This window comes from Pagrus major, chromosome 9, assembly GCF_040436345.1.
Source record: "Pagrus major chromosome 9, Pma_NU_1.0".
Classification (NCBI taxonomy): domain Eukaryota; kingdom Metazoa; phylum Chordata; class Actinopteri; order Spariformes; family Sparidae; genus Pagrus; species Pagrus major.
Genome location: NC_133223.1, coordinates 3,332,347 through 3,342,346, shown reverse-complemented (window position 1 = coordinate 3,342,346; position 10,000 = coordinate 3,332,347). Strand labels below are relative to the sequence as shown.

Sequence of the window (10,000 nt, the reverse complement as noted above, 5' to 3'; positions counted from 1 at the left end):
TATTATTTCAAATAAAAATCATTATTTCTAACCTCGTCAATGTCTTGACTATATTTTCTATTCATTTTGCAACTCATTTGATGAATAAAAGTGTGAGTTTTCATGGAAAACATGAAATTGTCTGGGTGACCCCAAACTTGTGAAAGGTAGTGTATATACAGATACAGTTCTCCTCAACATTACTGGCTATGGATGGGTATCATTAGGATTTTATCGATATACAACTCAACAGAGTAGCAGCGGTCGAGTGAGCTACAGAGTGAATGAAGAGAGCAAGAGGCGGCATTGCGAAAAATATTTTCTGATTGTGTCACTGCAGTTAGGTTCTAAAGGAAAAAAATCTGTGAGAAGCTGCCTCAGTGCTGGATTTAGTTTGATTGTTAAGCTATAGATTTGGTGCATTCATACATTGAGTCAGAATGTGTCGTTCAGAAATTCACAGTTCCAGTTTCAGAGCGCTCAGAGCATCCTCTGTATGGAGGATTTTTTGGTCATAGTAAATAAGTAATAATAAAATTCAAGTCAAAATAGAAATTAAAAGTGAAATAAATACAATTAAAAGGTCATTAATATTTCTCTGTCTCTGTCTCTGTCTCTCTCTCTCTCTCTCTCTCTCTCTCTCTCTCTCTCTCTCTCTGTCTCTCTCTCTCTCAGATTGCCTCGAGCCAACAACAAGACACAAAGTGGCTGGAATGTTGGTGAGAACTATTATTAGCACAGGGTTGCCCATAAGAAATTAAAACACACCCAGGTTTGTTACCACTGTTCTGACCTTCTTGCAGTAAAGATGATATGCTGTGAGGAGCTGTCTGACACAGCTGTCAACAGATAACAGCAATAGACTAATTTCACAGCCGACATTTTGAATCTGTGCAGCAGGAAGGCAGTGGTGAAACAATGTGGAACTATGGCTCTGTCCATGTGTCCCAGTGAGCCTTGCAAGCAAAAATGTCTTCTGTGAAACAGGTCTATTGATCTTTCAAGGTTCTAGAGTCAAGGTAGCACATGGCATTGTTTAGGAAAAAAACAGAAAACTTGCTTTTCCATTCAATTAATGTTCATCGCATATGACTCCAACATGCACAATCAGCAGAAGATGTGTGAGAAATAAACTCAGATTCATTTAAAATTCAAGTTAGTTTAATGCGAGTTACTGTTTTCTGTATGATGTGTTCTGTAGGACGGTCTTGTTAAGGTGGGATGGATGGACTGCACCTCACAGGAACAGCTCTGTGAGAGTTTCCAGGTAAGGCTTGGCATTACTGCTATACTACTCATACTACTACTGTAAGATGCTAACATGTTTTTATTCATCGCAAATACTCACTCGTCAGTTTTTCGGTCATTTTCCTCACCTGATTCTTTGCTAGTTGGGTATATAGTAGGGCTACATGATATACTGTTTCAGCATCGACAAAACAATGTGCGCATGGACAATAATGGCATCGCTGGACATGCAATGAGCACCAGAATCCAACACCAGCAAAACTATACAGTGATTTCTAAATTTTTTAATTTAAAATGTTCAATTCCCCCAGCCGCCAGTGTGTTTTCTGGTCAGTGGAGGAGAGATACATCAGGTGTCTTCACACGAGATTGTGTTGAAAAGTCTGTGTCATTGTAAGAAGCTCATGGTAAAACATAAGCCTTGTTTCCTGTGTTTTTGCCAGTAGAGGAAAATTATCTGTTCAATGTGCAGTGCTTGAAGTGGGAAAACATAAGTGGCACTACTCTCTTGTTGGTACTGGTGGCGGGGACTTTGTTCATAGCGGCACAAAGGGGCCACAGAGCTGCCACTCAGGACTGTTGGACGGCAATGTCCAAAGGCCAGACCAAAGATGTTGTTGGATGTGCGTCCTTGGCCACTGTCTGTACTTATAGTGTGTCACACAAATGAAGCGACAGACTGACTGACTGACAGAGAGAGAACAACAGGCAGGGAAGAATGGAAACCTAATTGTGTTGGATATAATAATAATAATAATTATATAAAGTGTATATATATATGTGTGTGTGTATATATATATATGTGTGTGTATATATATGTGTGTGTATATATATATGTGTGTGTGTATATATATATGTGTGTGTGTATATATATATGTGTGTGTGTATATATATATATGTGTGTGTGTATATATATATATATATATATATATATATATATATATATATATATATGTATATGTATATGTATATATATATATATATATATATGAAATCGTGCTCGTGCGAGCTTTTTCCCATTATTAATGGGAAAAAGCTCGCTTTTGAAAAAGTTCGGTCTGAGACCAAATTCATCCAGAACAGCAAATAGTTAGTTCCATTCAACATGATCAAATACTTTCTCTGCATCAAGAGAAACAACACATTCAGGGACTTTTTCAGAGGCCAAATAAATGATATAAATGAATGGTCGTATTTTAAAGTAGGAGTGTCTGCTTTTAACAAAGTGGGTTTGGTCTTTGGATATAATTGTAGGGAGGATGTTCTCTAGTCTACGAGCTAGGACCTTTGCTAAGATCTTAGCGTCTATGTTTATGAGGGCGATAGGCCTATAGGAGGTGCATTCGGTTAGGTCTTTACCCTTTTTTGGCAATAAGAGTGATACAAGCCTTGGAGATCGATAGCGGAAGGTTATCTTGTCTGCAGGATTCAGATATGACTGAACTCAATTGTGGGGAGAGTAGCAGAGAGAATTTCTTAAAAAATTCTGCCAAATTTAAAAAAAAATTGGGACCTGGACGCTTGCCTGACTGCATTGTGGAAATGGCTACAACAATTTCTGACTGAGATATTGGCTCTTCCAACCTCTTCCTGAAGGAAGGTTTGGGAATATTGAGACTTTGTGTGCAGTGGGAATGTGTAAACTCTGTATTTACACCAGGGTCAATTGAATCTACAGTAGACCCAGGTTTTTAACACCTCGGCTTGGCTTAGCTTTGATCTAAATGTAAGTCCCAGGTGAACACGCTTAATTCTGCTGCGCAAAGTGATGAAGCATTATCAACATCCGGTGGTGGTGCGTAAACAAGGAAGGAATTTGGGATGCGGTCTATTCAAGGATGTTTTATTGCTGGACAAAGCGTTGGAGGCAGAGCCCCGTTCATTCCCATGAAAGCTGCTCAGTGGCGTTTTGAAGCCAAAAAGGCTTGACTTCATCTGCCTTATCTACCTATACTATCTTGTCACAACAAAACACTCATGAAGTTTGGTTAAATAATGAATTTATTATAAGTCTTCTGAAAATGTGACTAAATCTGTTGGGTCAAAATATACATACAATAATCCTGGTATTTGGTTAAATGTCAGATTGGCCATTTTCACTTTATTTAGGCACTTTCGACTTTCGTCATCCACAAGCTTCTGGTAGAATCTACAAGCAATGTTTTGATTCATTAATAGGTTAGCATTATTAGATTAGCAATATAGTTGGAGTTGGAGTTTGATTTGTCTGTGAGTCATTTCACCCAGACTTTCTGTGTAAAATTCAAATTCAACATTGTGGCTTTCTCAAGGGACAGCGTTCAGGCTCATGTGACGACTCTGATTCGTGACATAAAACGGTGACGTACAACTTTTGGCTTTTGAAGCCAACAACGCTCAACTTCCCTGCTATGAAAATACCATGATTGCCGACCAATCCGGCTAACTTCCGGTTTAATGCGTGGCTAACTTGAATGGGGATAAAATAATTTTATCATGTGACTCTTCTAGACTTTGCAAATGTTAATGGACCGGATGGCTCAAATTATGACCATGAAATTAGTCATCTTTTGTAACTTCTTTCACAATGGGTCTATTGTTGTTTTCTCTTCTGTTACCAGCACATGTGTTTCTAGCACATTCATGACGTGAAACGTGATGTCAGTGACGTTCTTAACGTAGCCTGCGGGAAGTGAGAATGGGGCCAATAGGCTATTTTTAGCAGGTGTCCCCATGTAGACACGCTAATTTTGGTGGAAAAGCAGTAAGAAGGGTAGTGTGTTTCCCCTCCAGCTCCAGTCAGCAGTCAACATAGAATAAAAACACAGAGAGGTCAGCACAGCGATTGCTGCTGCAGCTGGTTGACACACAGGAATGAAGATAATATCCACTTTTTAATCCCAAACTTTTCAAAGTAATCCCTGAGCCTTCTTCCTGCCAGTAAATGGTGCTGGATCAGAGCAGAATCCGAAGTGACTCTAGGTGTTTATTCTCCAGACAGTCTGGCTCTAATCAAAATCTCTAGCTCTAAGCAGCTGAGCAGCTCCTTCCCTCTGCTTGCCTGGCCAAAGTGGCCAAAGTTACATAATGTACGTTTAAATGCTTTTAATGGGAAGCTACAGCAGTAGGAAATATTGGGTTTGCGTTAGCACAATAATACATCTCAGATAGTGGCTTCTTTTGTAGATTGTAAATGGTAACACTGGTGTTGTCGCAAGTTTATTAACTGGTGGAAAAATTCTGCATCCCTGATATACCCAGCAGTAACAGCAGTAGTAGTGTTAGTGGTAAGGGTACATTACTTATTGCAGTATTAGTATTATTCTCTAATGCTTCTGCTGTATTGCAGGTGACCACTGGAGCGACTGCTTTGTTCCCACCTGGGAGTTCTTTGGATCAAAAAGGCAGTGTACTGGTAATACACCGAACACATGACTGCTTCTATTTAGACAGCATAGTAATCTCAGTACTGTGTGTAGCACTGCACACTGACTCAATGTCCATATGTTCCAGTGGCTGAACACTCTTGACAGTAAAGAGATTTACAATCAGGTCATCAACCACCTACCTGATCTGCAACTGCTGACCAGTGACAGCTTCCAGGTACACACACTACAGAACACACACTCTTATACCCTAGAGCTTTAGTTACATATCAGAACTCTACAATACATGCCAAAATTTACATCCTTTTAATTATATGTAACTTCTTGTCTCCAGAGGAAGCTCACCCATCATCGCTGGTTGGTGAGTTTTACGTTTGGAGACAGAACCTCCACCTCCAATGAGTACAAGAAGCTACAAGCTTTGCTCCGAAATGACCACATACAGGTGCCACTCTTTCTGTCTATCTGTCTACCTATCTCTCTTTTCCTGCCTGTTTTTATTCTAACTGACTGTCTTTCTCTCTAGGTCAGCAGAGTCGACTGTATAGCAGACTCAGAGTTGTGTCAGTCTCTCTTCATCCATAAACCTTGTGTTGCTGTCTTCAAAGGACTAGGAATCCATGACTTCGAGATCCACCACGGTGAGTACTATATGTAGACCATACCTTACTGTCCTATTACCTTTATGCGTTCTGCTGTATACTAGAGATACCACCTTGATGAAATTTTCCCACTGGTTAAAACGGTTCCTGTGTTTGTTTGTGACACATTAAAGATGATATCACGGCAGTTTAACGCAGCATTACCATGACAATCAGCTATGAATCCAGCCTACATTTAAGGCGTACTTCAAAAACAAAATTGAGTAAAATACCTGGTACCAAAAGTGAGCCTAGTTGAGCCAAGCTGTACCATGCTGTAGAAATGAGACTTAACAGTGTTTGTCTTTTCCAACAGACCTGCAGTGCTAACCATCATGGTTTTCTTTCATTGGTGGTCAGCCAGTTTATACGTTAACAAGTTAACTGACGTTAACGTTAACTGACAAACAATTCTAATGTTGAGATGTATTCTGCTAAAAAAAATTAAGGGAACAGTTCAATCACACATCAGATCTTGATGAACGAATTATTCACGTTGGAAGTCTCTTAATGTACACTGTATAATTTGTTGAGAACAAAGTGACCTAACAATGGTCAATGGACAGTGTTGGGGGGAAAAAAATCCCACTTAAACCTGCTAAGATTGGGCTTTTGTGTGCAGTGCAAATGTGTACACTCTGCATTTACACCCGGGTCAATTAACTCTGCAGTAGACACAGGTTTTCATCACCCTGGCTCAGCTCAGCTTTGATCTAAACGTAAGACCCAGGTAAACACGCTAAATTTCACAGCACAAAGTGTTAACACGTTTTCAACATCCGGCGGTGGCGCGTAAATAAAGAAGGAATTTGCGATGTGGTCTATTCAAGGATGTTTCATTACTGGACACGGCGTTGGAGGCGGAGCCCCGTTTATTCCTATGAAAGTTGCTCAGTGGCTTTTGAAGCCAACAACGCTCACTTCCCTGCTATGAAAATACCATGATCGCCGACCGAGCCAGCTAACTTTCGATTTAATGCGTGGCTAACTTGAATGGGGATAAAATAATTTAATTGTGTGGCTTTTCTAGACTTTGCAAATGTTAATGGACCGAGAAGCCTTGAAGTGAAAATGGGGTCAATATGTGATTCTTAGCGGGTGTACCTGTGTTTAAAAATCTGTGTATTGTGCATAAGCAGTATTACATACACTTGTAAAGACCATGTATATCATGGCAGTCTTGAGTTCCAATGATTTCTACAACCCTGCTTTTTTGTGATGGAATTAATGAAACACCTACTACTTTGTCACAAAAAACAATCATTAAGTTTGGCTAAATATTGCATTTATTAAAGGTCCTCTGAAAATGTGACCAAAGGGTTAGGGGTTAGGGTTAGGCATATCAATATGATTTAAGAGAGGTCTATAAAATACCTAAAAAATATACTATGTCAACTAGTGTTATCAGCACAAGAACTGTTGAGGAATATTTAGACAATGGTTTTGTCATGTTAGAATAATTCACAGACACTATCATTTCATTCTGCGCGTGTCCTCGCACAGAGCGAGACTGAACACAGGAGCTCAGCTTCGTGGCTGAGACACGAACTAGGGGATGCTGCCGTTGCGGGCGGGTGCGCCTGCAGTTATAAAACGATTATTAGACTAAAACATTGAAATATGCCAATTCTGATATGTTCATATACTTAAAACGGACGGAGCAACCTAACGCAGACAAGTCAGCTTACCGTTTTTAGGTGATATGCCATGTTTGTAGTCGAGCTGTGATTTACAAACTGTTGTTTGCAAACTTTGCATTTGACTTTTTTTCCATTTTCTATTTTTATAAAATGCTGCCACACTGCTGATGTCTTTGACATGGTAGAATAGGAATGACTAAATGAAACGCTTAAAAATAAATAAATATTTAACAAACCACCGGACCTAGGCCTTCTAGTACGTTCTTCAATCTGTTTGTCTGTAGTGGGTTCGGCTAATCCAAAATAGTGAAAACAAGGGAGGTGTTCTGAAGACACACTGTTACCTGTGAAACAGGGGTGCTCTGAAAACACCCCCATTAGAACTTGGTACTTTCCTCCTGATGAAGTCAAATATGCCATATGCAGGACACACAGCATTGGGATGGAGAGGACCTGCTGCGTGTTTACGCACTGCCATAGCAGCATGGAATTAACACGCCAAAAATCGACCAATCAGAATTTTGGTCGAGCCAGAACGTATCGACCAATAAATCGACCAGTCGACTAGGAGATTACAGCCCTATTCAAGTCTAATGGACAGTAACAGCTCTTTCACCCACCTGTTGTGAGATGGAGGTTGAGCGTGTTTCCAATTAAGGAGTATGAGTCGCCTGGCCAACAGGGTGGTAAAGGCAAGAACAGTCTGCATGACTTTAGTGGTAATAGGCTGCAAGGGGGCACCAAATAAGGCCAATAGAGGTTCAGGAGTGATAGTAGTATTATATGCTGTGCTAATGGTTTTGAAGATATCGGACCAGAATGTGGCAAGCCTGGGACAGAACCAGAACATATGGGAATGGTCGGTTGGAGATTGTTTGCACCTATTACATGAGTCAGTTACATTGGGGTAAATCCGAGATAGCCTCAAATTAGTGTAGTGAACCTTGTGCACAACTTTACACTGTAGGAGGCCGTGCCTCGCACAGATTGAACCAACCGTAAGACTTGTTGCCAATAATCATCAGGCAGCGTGGTTCGCAGCTCTTGCTCCCAACAATCCTTGGGGCTGGACGCTGGGCTATCAATAGTAGAATTGATAAGACTGTAAATGCTAGAAATTAGCCGCCTTTGTTCAGGATCAAGAGCCAATAAAGAGTCTACCAGGGTTTCTGGGGGACGAGGGAATTTGGGGTTCTGATTCTGAGTAAAATACCTTATCTGAAAAAAAACAAATAGGTGGGAATTAGGTAAGTCGGAATTCTTTGAGAGCTCAGAAAAGGACATAAAAATCCCTTGGTTGTAAAGGTCCTTAAATTTAGTTATCCCTTTGTCAAACCAAGTCCAAAAGGGTTAATCAGAGCAAGAGGGCAGAAACAGATGATTGTTTACAGTGGGGGAGAGGTCCGAGGCCCTATGAAGGCCTAGACTTTTCCTAATTTGAATCCAGATTCTAACAGAGTTAATTACCACTGGGTTTGAGGTAAAGTTAGAGGCAGTCAAAGGGAGTTGAGAACAAACCAGGGAATGCATAGAGAGTTTAGAGGATGCAAGTTCCATATCCACCCATGTCGTCTCCTGTGTTGTTAATCCAGTATAAGAGTTTATGAATATTACAGGACCAGTAATAGTGTAAGAAATTGTGCAATGCTAAGCCCCAGTGCGATTTTCACTTTATTTAGGCACTTTCAATAGTCATTCACAAGCTTCTGGTAGAATCTAAAAGCAATGTTTTGATTCTTTAATAGGTTAGCATTAATAGATTAGCAATATAGTTGGAGTTAGTCTGATTTGTTTGTGAGTCACTTCACCCAGACTTTCTGTGTAATCTGTGTGTCTTGTAGGTAAAGATGTTTTATACAACATTGTGGCTTTCGCAAGGGACAGCGTTCGTGCTCATGTGACGACTTTGAGACCTGACAACTTTCCTTCAGACAGGAAGGAGCCATGGCTGGTTGACTTCTTTGCTCCGGTTAGTAACTTACTGCTTCAGTCAGAAGTTTGATTGATCAACACACACGCATACACACACACCCACACATACTTGGAATTGTGTCACCTAGTGCTGTGCGATATGGACAAAATCTTATATCTTGATATAGCTAATTTTATATCCCGATAACAATATATATCCCGATATAGTATTTTTTCTTAGAATTATATATATATATATATGTTCAAATCAATCACATCTCAGCACTATTTTTGATAACCATGTGAATGAAAGGCAAATGAATGGCACTTTCTCCTTTTATTCGTGACTTTTTGCAGGACTGTCACAACAAATAAGAATTTGTAAACAAAAACTATTCCAAGCTTTTATGTAAATGTAAAAAAATAAAGATCTTTTACCGGGTAGGACAGCCAGTAGGCCTCGCGGCTGGGTTCTGCTTCTGTATCCGCGTCTGATGTAACGTTACTAGTAACATTATTTTCGTCTTCCATTGCGCTCTCCTCCGTGTCCGCCATGCTGCTTTGCCTCTGTTTACTCCCGGGCGACCGGTGCCGTAAACGAGTCCTTGCGGGTGACGTAAAAATGCTACCACAAAGCAGTAGCGTTGCTGCAGTTACATCGCCTTCATACAATGAACTTGTTTTGAACTCAAAATTTGGATATCCAACGGTCATTCCGACATCGAGTTGTACTTTACACGGCGTATTAAATCACAACCGTAGTGTACGTTAACGTTAGTGTAGCAACAGTGCTAAACAAGTAGCCTACACGTTAAAATTATGATATAAACAACAGAGGGTTATATCCTACGGTACACATTTTTATATCGCACTCCGATATATCGTAATATCGCACAGCTCTAGTGTCACCTGCTCAGGATGCTACTTGTTACTACTGTTTCAAAATGATGATGCCTTCTCCATACCTACACAGATTCCTTGAATGTGACTTTTATATAATTTTTAATAATGAATTATAGGTGTTGCTGACCTTGTTGTCAATGCTAGCAGCTGTTGTGCAGTTAAATTAAGCATTTTATAATGCTTCTACTGCCTAAATGTGCAGAAGGCAAGCTATTATCTAGCAATCTGGGCCAGTTCTCGTGTCTAGTCTCAGCCTAACATGGATAATGCATGAAATATAAACGGTCAAAAAGTAACTTATATTCTGAGCAGT

General features: G+C 40.1%; 1 protein-coding gene across 2 annotated transcripts in view; it reads left to right on the top strand.

Moving 5' to 3' along the window:
* The window catches only part of dnajc10 (DnaJ (Hsp40) homolog, subfamily C, member 10), a 55,738-nt gene that overhangs the window by 18,351 nt on the left and 27,387 nt on the right, over window positions 1–10,000 (top strand). For both annotated transcript variants that reach the window (XM_073473672.1, XM_073473671.1), the window contains exons 9-15: window positions 655–698; window positions 1,181–1,246; window positions 4,556–4,621; window positions 4,720–4,809; window positions 4,927–5,037; window positions 5,119–5,233; window positions 8,715–8,842. In XM_073473672.1, coding sequence (XP_073329773.1) covers window positions 655–698; window positions 1,181–1,246; window positions 4,556–4,621; window positions 4,720–4,809; window positions 4,927–5,037; window positions 5,119–5,233; window positions 8,715–8,842 — 620 coding nt within the window. The remainder of the gene's footprint in view (window positions 1–654; window positions 699–1,180; window positions 1,247–4,555; window positions 4,622–4,719; window positions 4,810–4,926; window positions 5,038–5,118; window positions 5,234–8,714; window positions 8,843–10,000) is intronic.